General features: G+C 44.7%; 1 protein-coding gene across 3 annotated transcripts in view; it reads left to right on the forward strand.

Moving 5' to 3' along the window:
- nos1apa (nitric oxide synthase 1 (neuronal) adaptor protein a) overlaps positions 1-15478 on the forward strand; it is a 114642-nt gene that overhangs the window by 82110 nt on the left and 17054 nt on the right. For 2 of the 3 annotated variants that reach the window (XM_034582954.1, XM_034582955.1), the window contains exons 6-7: positions 4775-4916; positions 9853-10070. In XM_034582954.1, the coding sequence (XP_034438845.1) occupies positions 4775-4916; positions 9853-10070 (360 nt within the window). The remainder of the gene's footprint in view (positions 1-4774; positions 4917-9852; positions 10071-15478) is intronic. The other variant, XM_034582956.1, reaches the window with a different exon arrangement.

Consider the following 15478-nt stretch of genomic DNA (forward strand, 5'->3'; position numbering starts at 1 on the left):
GTCTGTGTGTGTGTGTGTGTGTGTGTGTGTGTGTGTGTGTGTGTGTGTGTGTCTCTCTCTCTCCCCTTCTGTCTCGTGCTCTCTCGCTCGTCACCTCCTCGTCCTCAAGCAGACAGTTGAATGGAAGCTAATGAATGACTTGAACTCGACCGGCACGATAAGAGCAGAGTTTTTGTCATCAGGCTACACAACGCCGCCTCAGCTGAGAGGTCACAGTGTGTGTTTGTGTGTCTGTGTGTGTCTGTGTGTGTGATAGTGTTCAAACCCCTAAACCGAGTGTAATTTGTGTGTTTTTGTGTCAGAAATATCGGTCAGGGCGAAGGGTCAAGGCCGAGTTTCTTAACCTACAAGTCAAGACCATAAATTGCATGTTGGTTCTTTGGTCCGTCCCATTGTCGTGAACACGATATCTCAAGAGCGCCTCAAAGGGAATTTCTTCAAATTTGGTTCAAACATTCACTTGGACTCTAAGATGAACTGGTTGGGTTGTGGCGGTTGAAGGTCAAAGGTCATATTCTGTATAGTTGTCAAAGTGATTTGAGTTTAGTTTTTGTTCCGTTGCCTCGAGCCTCTGAAACAGTGACGACCACAGATTCACGAGCGGCAGCTGCTACAGATGAACATTGGACCCAGCTTGTGTTTCTGCTTCATCTACCGGTCGGCTGTAATAACGGTGTCTTACTTTTTTTTCCCACGAAACATTGTTTAAAAAAAATAACATAAACATTGTTTTTATGATGCACTTCTGCTTTTGCACACAACCTAGAAATGGAGCTAATGGTTCAGAAGAGTCACCGAGGCGTCGGCAATCGATTTCCTCTCACTCCACTTACTTCATACCCTCACACAAAGACACACAAACACACACAAACACACACCCAAACAAAACAAGCCTCTCCATTGATTGGTGCTTATTTTTTGCCCTGACAACATTCGCCCACGCTGTTCTCACACACTTAGTGTTGCTCCTCCTGAATGTCTTACTAATGTATTTGAGGCTGGAAGTTGCACCGCTCGGTATTTGACAGTTAATAAGACGGAGCAAATACAAATACGCAGAGTGATGGATGTGTGAATTATGGAGGGATGAGGTGAATATGCAAACACCAGGAAGTACGAGAGAAGAGGAATGAGTGAGCTCATCATCGGGGGAGACGGGGCCCGAGCAAAGGCTTTAATCACGATTAAATCCCCTGCCATCCCCTCTTTGTTTACCCTGATTCTTCATAGATTGCATTACACTCCCTTCTGTCCCTTCTATTTGCTCGTGTCAAGACTTTCCGAGGCGACGGCGAAAGCACCGCCGCACCTCTGCGGGTAATCGGCGTCGCACTTACCCCGTTTCCGCTGAGAGACACGGGGCCATAGAGGGTGTAGAGAAAGAGAGATGCACTCACTGAGTTGAACTGACACCGAAGAACAGTGATGGAGGGAGGGAGGGAGGGAGAGAGGCAGACACAGATGACACATGTCCAACGTACGAATTAGTTCGTCTCTTTACAGCGGAGCTTTTCATTTGAGTGACAGATCTCTCAGAAGTCGTGTCAGCTGCCGGAGTTAAGATCTATCGGAGAATCGGCTCCGTGCAAACAAAATATGTCTCGTTGCAGAACATCGTGACAAGTGAGAATCTATTTATTAAAGGTGTAAATAACACTTAAACTCTGACAGGGCACTTTTATAAGGATGCATAACTTTTTTCAAGAAGGACTTTTTCTGATCAGTCACCTCAATTAAATAAGTTTAGCCAAATAAAACAATAAACATAACTATAAACATGTAGTAAAGGTCGATAGCACATCAATAATGTGTTTGTACTTAGATAAAGGTAGTTTTATGTTTGATTATAAAGTTTTTAATTATAAGTATTATAAATGTGGTTTGAAATTATCATTCATTATCTATACACTTTACAATATCATTATGTATATTTATATAATAATACAAATGTATTTGATTGATTAATATAACATAATTAATCAACACCATACAAAATAATAGTATAATATAGTATATTTACTAATTCAATGTCCATATACTGAATAAGATGTAGTTGTCTAATAGTATAAATCTGAGTTTTCTCACAGCTGAGATTTGGTTTAGTAAATCAAACTCCCTGGTTATTGTGAAAAGGAAGATTGTGGTTAATTGCTCGTTAAATACTTTTGTCCAACAACAGTTCGTCGAGGTTCCTAAACTTTTCAGCCTCTGACTTTCAGAACAACCGTTCCCGAGACTTGTGGCCACTCTTACCTCTGCAGGTGGTTGAAGCATAAAAAGAATATCGATTCAAGGTCGATCGCAGAATAAACAAAAACCAAACAAACAGCTGCAACAGGAGGTGAAGTTTCAACACAAGCTCCCTGAATGTGATCACACCTGATTGATATTCACTCTTTATTGATAATGGAGAAATATTCTGCTCATGTTCAGCTGAATAATTTTGATTTAATTCACAAATCACACATCTTTCTTCAGCCTCCTTCCTGAGTCGGACACAGAGAAGCCGGTTCCTGCTTTTATTCCAATTAGTCTTAACGACTGTGCTAATTCACTGCTCTTCACTTTCCCCCCTAAAAAAATCCATAAAATAATTGCCGCCTGAAAAGAAACGCTGCTGGCAGAGTTAAACTGGAGCAAAGAACAAAACCTCAACTCCTGCTCCGGCTTCAAGGTTTTTGTTTTAGATATTTTTTCTAACGTCCCGTTAATATATATACATTCTCACACTCGACTGTATAGTTGATATTCTCTGAAGATACATCCGAGACCTCTGCAGTGACCTGAGCTGCACACACTCTCTGCTGCAGATTAAAAAACCACTGTGAAGCTTCCTGCTGCAGCTCTTAGTACCTGGAACCTGTTTATATTACCACGACCTACAAACCCCAAATATCCGTGTTGAGTTTTGAAATATCTGAATGTTTGCTCTCTTTTTAGAAACTTTCTTGCCTCCTCTGCGTAGTGGATTGATTTCAGTGTGAACTTCAAAATCCAGATTAAAAGCTCTTTTCAATTTAGCAATAAATACTAAAACCATCATATTTAAAAGACAATACTTATGGAAAGTATCATAGAAAGTTCAAAGATTCAAGTGGAATCCGTCTCCCTGATGAAAGTTCTTCCGAAGGAGAGATTGTCCTGAGTCAGCTGACCTGATTTCCTCGTGCAGATCGTTCCAGAGCCTCCGGGTCCTGACTGCCAACGCTCCTTTGGTCCCATTAACATTTCAGCCCTGGTTTCATGGACAGATAACTCTGCCCAAGTATCTGAAGGTAGGAACCGGAGAACGGGGCTTTAAAGGGTCCGAAATGAAGCATGAAAAGACAGTAAGACCTTATGTTGAGTGTAAAGAGGCTGAAACGGGAGTGAGGGTGATGTTAAAGATCAACTGACACTGTTAGTTTGATGTCTTGATCAACTTTCTCCTCCACTGAACAAGAGTTTCTTATCTCTTCTTGTTGCCATAGAGTCAGAGTCATCTGTCTTATCTGTTTCAGGATATTAACATTTCCTCCAAATTAAAAAAGAGAAGAAGACGTGTGTCAGAAGGACAAATGAGCAAAATGAGCCGAATGCGGTTTTTAATTTACTCATCACTGTCCCTGTCTCTATAAAGGTAAATGTACGTGTTGTTATATGTGTTTATTGTCCGTGTTTGGTCCATTTATCACATTAGTGGTTGTTATCCACTGCCTCAGTGTTTTCATAATAATAATGCAGTGAAACAAAAGTAGTTTTTTGCCCCATTTCCTTGAATGGAGCCGACGCAGCCATCAAGAGGTTTAACATGTTGGAAGTGTGACCCTAGGTTTCATAGAACAAAGGCTCATTACTGGCTGTTGTCAGTACTTGTCAGTCTGCAGCACTTTGGCAGTTTGCTCACTCATAAATCCTCTTCTGCTGATATTGGCGAGTCACCATGGAAACAACATCAGCGCTAAGTGGAGCTGAAGCAGCAGGCTTTAATGATACAATAAAATCAAAACATTGATAAGAGTGTGAGTTAGAAAAACCAACAGCGTCTGGACGTCATTACAAAACTAGATTCAGCTTTAACTGAGGTCAGAAAATGTCCTGATTCACACTTTGTCCGTCGGCTCCAGGATTGATGAGGAAGGACTTTGTCTGTTTGGCAGAGTCTTGATTCTCTCCTGGCTTTCAGGACGAGCTGCATCTGTTCTGCTCGTCCGGCCGAGGATGAGTGGTGTTCGCAGGCCAGGCCTCACTGCCTCAAAATGAAATCTGTTCTGCCTCCGCACCTCTCGGCTCCGACTCGCCAGACGAGGGGGGGGCGGGCAGCGGGCAGACGGATCTGAGCGGTTTTCACCTGACCTGCCTCTGAGAGATAATCTGACACGTCCGAGTCGATGCACCTCAGGTTAAACTCAAACTCCGGGACATGTGGAGGCTTTTAGACGGTAAACACAGACAGAAGTTAGTTCATGTGACGCTGAATTGACTCAGTGACCCTATTGCCTATTGTGTCTGTTTGATGCAAAACACACACACACACAACTCTGAGGCCCACCTGGGGCCAGTCTGCATCTGACACGAGTGGGAAACAACGCAAAAGGGAAAACGTTCCTGGAAAAATGTCCCTGAACGTGGGAAGTTTTACCTTTCTGGTTTGTTTTGAATACAAACTGTGCTGCAGGAGGAATAAGGAAAAGAAAAGAACACCACCTACAGAAACTCAAACTTTATAAAGACAACTGAATAAGTTGTACAAGTTGTTTTCTGACTGTGTCTCTGTCCCTGTCTCCCTGTCCAGAGTCAGGCCATGCGCATCGTGCGGACGGTCGGCCAGGCCTTCGAGGTTTGTCACAAACTGAGTCTGCTGCACACGCATCAGAACGCTGACGGACAGGAGGACTGCCACAGCGAGAAGAACGGCAACGACTCCTCCATCTCAGGTACACACACACACACACACACACACACACACACACACACACACACACACAGCAACGTGCTACACAGTCAGCAGCATGTTCTCTCGGGCTTGTGTTGTGTTTTAAATGTTGTAGCACTGCTGCACCGCCGGATGGAGATGGAGGAGGGGGCAGTCAGATGTGTGGGGGGGGGAGCTGATGTAACAGTTCAGGGTTCAGAGTGATGATGGTGCTGATGGAAGAGGCAGAGGGTCTGTTTGTTTGCGGCTGTTAAAATGTGTGAATGTGTCCAGAACAAAAGGCGTATGTGGAGAGACACGACTCTGAAGAGGGTCGAGGACACAACATGAAACAAACCCCGTGTCCCTGACGTTCCCAAGAAGCCACAGAAACACAACAAAATCCAACTAAACTAGCTGGAGACCAACTGTTAACCAAACCATCCACCCATTATCTACCTCCACGGCCTGGATGTGAGGCTGCTTGGTCGTAGACGGGGGAAGAGGACGTACGTGTCGCCCGATAGGTTACTTAAATATCCACAAGGCAGGAAGCTGCTCCGCCAACCACATCCTTGTAAATGTAAACAGTCTGGATCGGTGTGTTTTTAAAAAGCACTCTTCTCCGAGCTCTTTCCAGTACAGTGATGTTTTCCACCCATTCACACATTCTATCACAATCTATCACACGTCAGTCAAACACTGCAGGCTCAGCCGCCAGGGGCAAGTTTAGGGTTCAGTTTCTTGCCCAAGGGCACTTCAGCATGGGGAACGAGGGAGAAGGGGATCAAACAGCTGACCCTCTAGTTTCAAACCCCCCCAACACAACTTATGTTTCTTTCACCAAAGTATCTGAGAGCGATGCTTTGGAAATCGATGATAAATCTGCTGATAAGACCAGTGAAGATATATAAGTTCCGGTTTGTTCTGAGTAGACGTGTGACAGTTGTAGTTTATATAATTGACAGTGAGCTCAGTCATTGCTTTCAGGACGTGACAACACTGTGGAGCACGTTGGCAGTTTGTTCACACATTCATTCTCTCTGCTGATATTGGCAGCCATTGGTGAGTCACTATGGAAACAACGTCAGCACTAAGTGAAGCTGAAGCTGCAGTTTCTTTTTTTAAAAACAAATATATATATATATATAAGAATCGTAAATTGCACCGAGAACATCGACGCAGCAGCCAAACAGCTTTAGAGAAAGTGTGTTTGAGTGAACCTCCACTAAACGCAGCCTGTAACACAAGCGGGTCAACTCGAGCATCACTACTGTGCCGACTGTAATTGCTCTTAATGCTGTTTTATGGATGATCATTGACTGTGGGTTCAATCGTTGTAATTTTTGAGGAGAGTTCACGACAAAATGCTTTTAAACTGAACGCTGACGCTGTGTGGGAAGACGAACCGTTCCTCCCACGTTAAAATGTCTTATCTCCAATCCTAAAATATCTTGTATCCTCATCTCATAGTCATGTTTTCAGAGGGTGTCCTTCTGACTTAATAGATAAGACCTACACCATTACCAACATTAATACTTTAACATACATCACTTTGAGAATAACCACCTAAAATGACAGAAAACATCTTTGAGAAACAATTATTTGATGTGTACTTTGACTTTTTAACTTGGTCCACGTCCTATCTGCTAACATGGAGGAGGTGGGATTTATGACCTATACTGCCACCAGCCACCAGGGGGTGATCCAGATGGTGTGGCTTCACTTTACATACAGTCCAGCTCAAACAATATTTTGTATCATCAGTGTAGAAATATCTAATAATAACAATAACATTGCTCAGAGACACTTTACAGGATCACAAAAAACACGTTGAAATGTACGACACACGTCGTGATACATATGATTTATCCACAAATAAGCAGCCTGACAGAAAACTGCTTGCGTTTATTGCCTCGTTTACATTTTTGTGTCGTATTTTCATCACATTTCTCAGCAACTGTGTAATTGAGTCATGTGATCATCACTAATGGAGCTGATACCCGAGCTGTGACAGGACAACCTGGGCTGTGATGCGCTGTAGTGTTGTGTTAAATAAAGTGAAGGAGCGCTGTGGGGAAGTGGGTCAGGGAAGATGGAGTTCCAGTGAGAAGCCGCCAAGATCCCCTCCACCCCCGCGTGAACAAGGTTTTCAGCTCATCCTTCACAGCAACACGATAAACAAACCTTATTTTTAGGTCACGGAATAAAAAGAAAAGAACATCACTAAATTGAATATCCATGCTTCCATTAGCTTTTCCGTGCTGGAGCCAATCCCAGCCGACGGGGGGGGGGGGGGTGCACCACCGACAGGTCGCCCTAATGCGAAATCTGAAGCCGACGCATTCCACATTAACACCTTCACAGTCGCATGTTGTCGGGAAGCACAGCGACAATCACACACAGACAGACACACACAGACACACACACAGAGACGTGCTCATTCCTGCCTGCATTGTGCCCAAGTTGGCGCGAGAGGCCGACGCTGGAGTGAATGTCACGGATGAGTCAACCCAAAGAAAAGAATGCACAGCAGCACTGGTGGGCTGAGCTACTTTTATCCGCCGCCGCCTCGTGCCCGGTCGGGATGGGATGTGCTTCGCTGCAGCTCGGGGGGACACGTGGCTCTGAGAGGACAGACGTGGGGACGAGTTGGACCCAGGTCCCACCCCCACCCCACCGGTCCCACCCCCACCCCGACCTCGATGAGGGAGCGTCAGGCCGGCGAAACGTTATCTCAACAAACTCCTTCAAGCCCCTTCAGAGACGAGTTCGCTTTCACATGCTGATGAGCCCAGAGGTCACCCACACACAATACCTGTACACACACACACAGACACACACACAGAGTGAAGGGAGCCCACATGCATGCCAATGGACGCCTATACACACACACACACTGTCATGGTGTGTTAAACAACACAAGAGCCGTCATGCACAGCCAATGAGCTTATCTGGAGAACTAATTATCGCGGCGTTGAAAGGAGAAGGGACGGACGAGTGGGAGCTCAGAGGAACAGAAACGTGGAAGAAAGCGTGGATGGTGGAGGGGAGGAGCAGGAAAGAGAGATGGATCGTGGAGGACGAGAGGAGAATGGAAAGATGAACAGATGTGGATTATGGAGGAGGAGGAGGAGGAGAAGTGATGAACTAGGTTGAGAAACGAGGAAAGAGCAGAAAAGACGTTTTTGTTCCTCAGAGAAATGTTTTTCAGAACGATGGCAGAAATAATATATAACCTTAAACAATAGAAGGTTATAATCGTTTTAGCAAACAAACAAAGCGTGTAAATAATGGCTCTCATCACTGGAACTAATAACGCTCGCTGACTGGAAAACAGTTCCCATTAACATGAGATATAACACAGGCGGATCCTTTCAGCAGTGCAGTGAACGCTCAGCACTCAACACTGGACTGGAGCCTGCAGGACGTAACTCTGATGAATGCTCCTGTTGCCTTGTGACTAATATTCACTTCATGTTCATTATTTCTGTGGAAGAAACTCTGGAAGTTTTTTTTAATAATAATTAATGCCAGCAACACAAAATAGGGCAGATTACTTCACTTTATTGAGTCATAATTATAACTTATTATTATAATTATATCTTAATGAACTTGTTTCTTTTCTAAACAAGCAGTTTGCAACATTTAAACGCGTTTAAGACTCTTTAACGTTATAATACTAATAAAAACATAAAGATTGTGACGTTCCTCAGGAGTCCATCAAACTCATAGACTGTAAATAAAGATGAATGACGTGGTGGTTTTCACAAAAGTGAGGTTCCCATCACCCCCTGGTGGCTGGCTGCAGTATAGGTCCTGAATCCTACCTCCTCCACGTTAGTGGATGGGACGTGGACCAAACTGAAAAGTCAAAGAACACCCACGTACTTACTGCGTGTCCATTTTGTGCCAAACTGCAGCACTGCAGTGTATTGGGATGAAGCTAAAGGTTAAATACACGAGGACGACAAGGTGAATTCAGGTGAAACTGAACAGGACGGGGAGGACAATCACAAACGCACAACACACACATACACACAGCACACAACAGGAAACATTGACAACAGCAAAGAAAAATTAAACGTCAGGAGCAGAGCAAATTCGGTGAAGTTGTGATTCACAGTCAACACAAACAACTGCAGGCGTCGGAGTCGAGGGGATGAATGTTCTGACACAAACTGAGGTGGAGGTTTCTTCTGGTGAAGCCGTCAAATGAACTGACACAATCCAAACTGCTGAAGGCCAAATGTTATAATTACGAGAAGGTTTTCTAAACCCACTTGGTTAAACCGACATTTCAGCCTTTGCTACAAAATGAGACTTTTCAGCTTTGCCCTTATTGAAATGTTTTAAATGATTCAAGTGTTCTGGCAGTTTTTTTAATCTGTTTTGTTGAACTGAACTGGATGATTTTCTTTTCTTTTACAAAGACATTTATAAAAATCGAATTCAGTCAGAAGTTTTTGCCAATAAACAGAGGGAGAACGTTTCAATTCATGTTTGAGTGAAATCAAATGGAACCCGGCTCCAAGGTCGGAGTTAAACGAGTGTGGAGGGAAAGAGAAGAGGAAAGGTTAGAGTTCACCTGAAGTCTGCTTCCATCTCCTCCAGTTGTCAGTGACTGTATATCTGCTTTAGTGAAGCTATAAACTGTATTTTACCCATGATGTCCTATTAAAAATGTATCAAACACAAGTAAAACACTCCCAGGAAACAAACGTTGTCAGAGTTGTACATTTTATATTTTCATTGTATTAAATCTCTTTCTGTGTTAATATGGAAACTAAATGACTAACATCACTGTGTGTTTGTTGTTCTATTGAGCAGCTAAACTGTTTATTTAGTCCTCACTCCAACTAATCTGTTGTTGTTGTGTTTCCTACCCGAATGTGTTTTTGTGTGTCCGCCCATGTGTGCGTGTGTACATGCTCATGCCCACATGTGTGTATGTGCAGGCGTGCGTGCTCATCCACCTGTATGTGTGTGTACTTTCCTCGGCTCAGCTCGGGAGCTAACGGGCGCCGAGAAGACGGCGGTCGTCGCCGAGGAGACGGACATCGATGCAGAAGAGGCGAGCCAGGGGCTGGCGGGCGAGGAATCGCACATCAACAGAGGAGTGACCGATCTGGACGCCACGGCAAAGACACCGGATCTGAACCACATAGAGAACGAGGTAAATGACCCACTACTTCTGTACTATACTATCAGTACTGATAGAACGTGGCTGAAGGTCAAGAAGTGCAACTGATTCATCAATGGAGGTTTTTTATTTCATCCGAGCGTAATTTTAAGGAGGAGATAAACAAACCTGGAACCAAAACTACGAGAGGAAAAATCTTCCTTTGGCTTTTTGCAAGTCTTGAACGACGCTTCAGATTGATACACACTTTGAGCTTTTTAACTTTTACTGAAAATGAAATTGAAAAAGCATCGTATGTCTCCTTTCAAGCTCGAGGTCTGAATTAAATTACTTGATATGGAAGACAGTAAAAATGTAAAGCAGCCACAGTGAAAGTCTCAAGCTCCCAAAGAAGAATTCTGCACCGCTGGGTCTTTCACACTGGAAGCTATAGAGTTAGTTTCTTCCAGAATCACTTGTGAAACTAGGAAACAAAAAGTTTCTGGGTCAACGTGGTGTTTTAATGCGTTAATGGTGCTCGTCATTACCTGGAACATCTGGTTCACATCCAGGTTTTGACCTTTTTTTGCAACTCAATCCCCTTTTTCTCTTATTCCTCTCATTTCTTAACTGGCAGCGCTTTTAGTAAAGACCAAACAAACCATGGAGCAAACAGAGGTTTATTTATTAATGTTGGATTTGGGGCGTTAAGGGGAGAAGAAGTCCAGGAAAAAGATGAAGCGCATCAACATCTAGAGTCAGCTCAGGTCAGGGCTTTGGAAACCTGGCAGTAGAACCAGTCTGTTCAGGCCACGCTGACCCTCAGCGTCCAAACTTTACACAGACCTGCAGATTTTCCAGTTGAGGCTCTCGTTTACACAAGATTTCCTTCAGGCCTCAGTTTTATTTTGAATAATTCATGCCTGTGTTAACCCCCAGCGCCGTGGAGCCAACGCCGTGTCTGTGTTCATGAGATCTGTTTCCATGCAGCGTCTGTCGGCAGCTGAGCTCCGTGATCCGCGCGCTCGTCCTCCACGTGTTTGTTTGTGTTGCAGCTTTGACATGGCTCCGTCAGGCCGTCTGCTCTGCGGCCTGTGGAAACTCACCACCAGCAGCCGCCGTCTATGTATAACCAGGGAGCGCGGCTGCCTGACTCAGCTGGCCGAGCCGCTCAGTCGCTGGGATTTACAGCCGTGTGCAGGGGGGGGGTGATTGTTTTTCTGATGGAGGCGGCAGTGGGAGGACGCCGCTGCATGATGAGGGCACAGAGAGGGGGCAGGGGGGGGATTGTTACTACTTTACTCCTCAGACTGAAACCACAGGCTCTGCAGCCGGTCGGCAACAACGTTGTCTCATATTCAATTTATTCTGTTTTGATTTTATCATCACTTCCCTCCGTCTGGCGTTGCTGCTGCCGCCGCCGCACTGGATCCATGTGCTACAACATGTTTTCACCTCCTCTGCGTTGATTAGGTGAAGTGTTGTTTTTCTGGGAGAAATAATTTGCTTTCGGTTTCGAGAGGCGACCTTGTTTCTCAAAATGTCACAGGAAAATGATTGAATGCAGGATTAAGCTCAAATCTGTATTTTATTGGTTTTCCATCTGTGGCTCCTCCTGGCAGCACACATACGATTAACCTGTTTATTTAAATGCAGCGACAGATTATGGTTTTGGTCACTTGGAGGAAATGTTGACTTAAAGGTTGTGGATGAGACAATCGTGACAATGTGGCTGACGTTCTTTTGCTGAACTAATCAGTTTAATTCAATAATAATCTAACGTTCTCGTGCCGCCTCAGGACTATGTGGTCCGTTTGGCCTCTGTACGTCTGGTTGACCATCTCCACCTCCGTTAAAGTGCAGTGCAGAGCCACTTTCCTCTGGGAGACAAACCTAAAGAGTCTTTCTTTAACCTTAATAAAGTGTTTAAAGCTCACAGAGACCTTTTGAGCTACGAAGACAAAGTGCTAACAGTGTGTGAAAAGCCTTTTGGGAGAGCGGGTCCGCCTCCTGAATAGAAAATCCAACAACACACAGCCGTTAGTCAGGTGGATCCGAGCTTCTCTGTTTTTTCATCTCTTCTTCATATTATCCTGTTCAAGGGGAGAACAGGTGTTATTTATGCGTTTACAACATTTTTGACAACCCAGTTTGTGTGAAGGTTAATTAACCATTAAACGCAAAACAACACATGCAACTGGTTCACATCAGCAACAACAATAATGAACTAAATCAACCATATCTCACAACAGAGCTGCTGCTGCTTCTTACTCGGAGAATAACAAATCAACGCATCAACATTCATCACTTCTGAGAGAGAGAAGCTGTTTCCAGCTTGTGGAGCCAAGTTGCAGCATTTGCCAAACTTTCCTTTTAGCTAAACAATTATCTCAGAGGGCAAATCTACCAGGCACCACTTAGAACGTGTTCCAGCTGGATTTACCAAGAACCGAACCGAGCCACGATCCACTTTGATCCAGACCCAGACCACCTCTTTGGGTCGGGCTACATTTCGGTCCTTTTGGTCTGAGCCATGTCCTGAAAATCTCTTTCTTTCCACTTCTTAGCCAGTTTCCAGGTCACATTATTTATTTATGAAAACCGGTGGTAACATGGCTGAAACCTAATTCAAAGGAACGTTCCTGTTTCTCACCTTTCCGCTAAAAGTGTCGAATAAATCTCCCTCTTACAGGAAAAAGCCCTGATCTGAAGTAAACTCGGGGTAATTATGTCGTTCCTCAGGCAGCTTCAATTAACCGTTAATAATTAAACGGACAAGCTGTTAGGCAACAATCCAGGGCCGGAGTTTATTTAAGCTTTTCATCAAGAGCCCGACGACGACGACGTTACGTCACTTCAGCAGCTCCCAGGTTCAGGAGCTAGAGACTCTGAGGCCATTTTCTGGGTCTTAGTTACAAAACCCGGCGACTCAGATGTCCAGTCCCCGGGTCCTTAAACGTTAGAGTTATGAGACCTTTTCATTGCAGACCCAGATTGAAAGCAACGCGGCGTGAAATCACTGAAACAACGAGCTCCCCGCGATGACCGCTGTTCTCAGGTCATTGGAAAAAGTGTGCGTAGCTGTTTTTTGTGCATACGTGTACGACATGCCCCCTCCTTCTTTAGTTCTTGTCCCCTTGACAGATTAAATGGGAATGTGCATGGACACGTGGGGGGGAGGGCAGCATCGAATAAGAAGCACGTGCGATGCGCCTGTGTGCCTTTACGAAGTTAGCGTCCATGTGTGAGGATTTTTCATCACAGAGCCGTGCTTGTGTTTTCCCCCGAGCGACGGGATTTGATTCACTGCAGGTTTCCTCTGGAAGCTCATGAAAAGGGAAAGCAGCCTGTGAGTGTTCAAGTTCACTCTCCTGCCGTCAGCTCCCTTTTAGACTGACAAGTCCCTCAGCGTCCAAACCCTCCCAGAGGACGCTGGGACGCGGGGACGCACATATCAACACCACCTCTGGCTTTTTCTCACCTCTGGCTTCAGGACAAGCTCGCCTCCGGGATCAGGGAGAGAAAGTGGGAAGACAAAAGTCGCAGTTTGGAGAATAACAGCAATTTGCACGTTTTCAAGAGGCTGCGCTGCTTCTTTTTCTTATTTTGGCAAGAGACTGACGGTAATCGATGGTTCCAATAAAAGGCGAGCGCCGAGCACAACTGCCTGAAACCAAATGTCAAGATGATTTCGAAGCCTGAAAACAAAGTGTCTCTGTGTTGCATCAATCTCGTGTTTATGAGCTCCTGTTTGAGAAAATATCAGTTCGATAGTCGGAGCTGTTGTTTTCTCTCTCTCTGTGTGTGTGTGTGTGTGTGTGTGTGTGTGTGTGTGTGTGTGTGTGTGTGTGTGTGTGTGTGTGTGTGTGTGTGTGTGTGTGTGTGTGTGTGTGTGTGTGTGTGTGTGTGTGGCCCACTTTCAGACGCTGTCAGGCAGGTGTAAACACTCTGATCTCTGAGTGTCGCGCCACAGGCAGCACTCCACCGACAGTGCGCTCGCTTTCCGTCCCCCCCCCCCCTCTCTCTCTCGTACCATCAGACCTGAAATTGCAAAGACACTCTCACATGGATGGATTACTGAAGGGGTCTAATGGACACAGGCTCGGGGGCCCCAGAGGGTCAGGAGACCCCCCCCCCCCCGGTCCAGAGCCTCTTTGTAGTGACTGTTTGTGTTTGTTGTTGGAAAGTCACAGAGTCTGGTTAAAAGTAGGGATGTCCTCATTGTTGATGGTGTTTCCGCCCATTTCTAATTGTTGGTTTATTGGTTTTGTTTGTTTGTCACAAAAAAACTGAATCCACAGATTTCCACAAAACTTAGAAGGACGGGACATGTGCCAAGGAAGAAACCTAGTGGATTTAAATGTGGATTTCATGCTGTTGGGCCTTGGTGGAGGTCGGCTCTCTCCTACGTCCCATCAGACTCTATAATAATCGAGTATCTATATCATTTAAACCGATATAATTTGATAAGAGAAGCAGAGACAATTTGTAGTTTGTAGATTTCTAATAAATCAAGGCGAAGTGCAGACAGTCGTAAGATACCAGTCCAAGAAATATGCCTGAAAATTGTTCATCAAGATCCTTTTTACTATTCCCTGGGAAATTGGAGAAAAATGTCAAATAGTTCTGCAGTGTGCAATCAAATAAAAATCCTGGATGTCTACAATATCACATCCTTCCACTAACTAAAATCTGTGACCTTTAAAGCCGTATACGTGAAGTTTTCAGGTTCCCACCGACTCGATTGATCACTCACACTCACTCCTGCACATGGACTTAGTTTCCCTCCTGCGTCGGCCTCTCTCTATGCCTCTATCACTTTCCACTCCATTAACTTCCAATTTGCGCTGACGTTCATAATCCCCTCTTCAACCCGGCGCCGTGTTTGTAGCGGGGATCGAGCATTTAGCGCCTGAAGTCGCCCCAAAGAAGATTCAGACGGTCGCGTCGCTTCTCTTCTCTTCAGAGACGCAGTGTTATGAAAGGATTTAACCCACCGAGTGTGTTCAGCTGTTTTCTGTCACACGTGTTCGGCCTTGAAGATACAACGAAATGTCCAACTCTCTGGAAAACAGGAGAAAAAGTGCAGAACTTTACAGAGGAATGAGATTTTTCACCCAACGAGATTTACTGTAAACATTTATTTGATCAATTTAAGGTTTTTCCTGTAAGCTGTGAAAAACTGTGTGTCTGCTAGAGTTGCGGGAAAGATTTTCCTTTTCCTTATTCCACCGAATAACTTTGGATCAAAAGACCACAAATCACAGCGGGACATTTGCAGAAGAGACAGCGAGGCAATAACCTCGATGTCTGGATTACCACGACTAATATCCTCGAGAGACCGAGATGCAATGCAGCCACGAGACGTTTCGAGTTTTAAAGGGCACAGCTCTTCAGATTTTTTGCTGAAGTAGAAGATCTCAACAAAGTGCTTCACGAAGTACAGGGTCACGCGCGGCATA

Source organism: Hippoglossus hippoglossus, chromosome 4 (assembly GCF_009819705.1).
Source record: "Hippoglossus hippoglossus isolate fHipHip1 chromosome 4, fHipHip1.pri, whole genome shotgun sequence".
Classification (NCBI taxonomy): domain Eukaryota; kingdom Metazoa; phylum Chordata; class Actinopteri; order Pleuronectiformes; family Pleuronectidae; genus Hippoglossus; species Hippoglossus hippoglossus.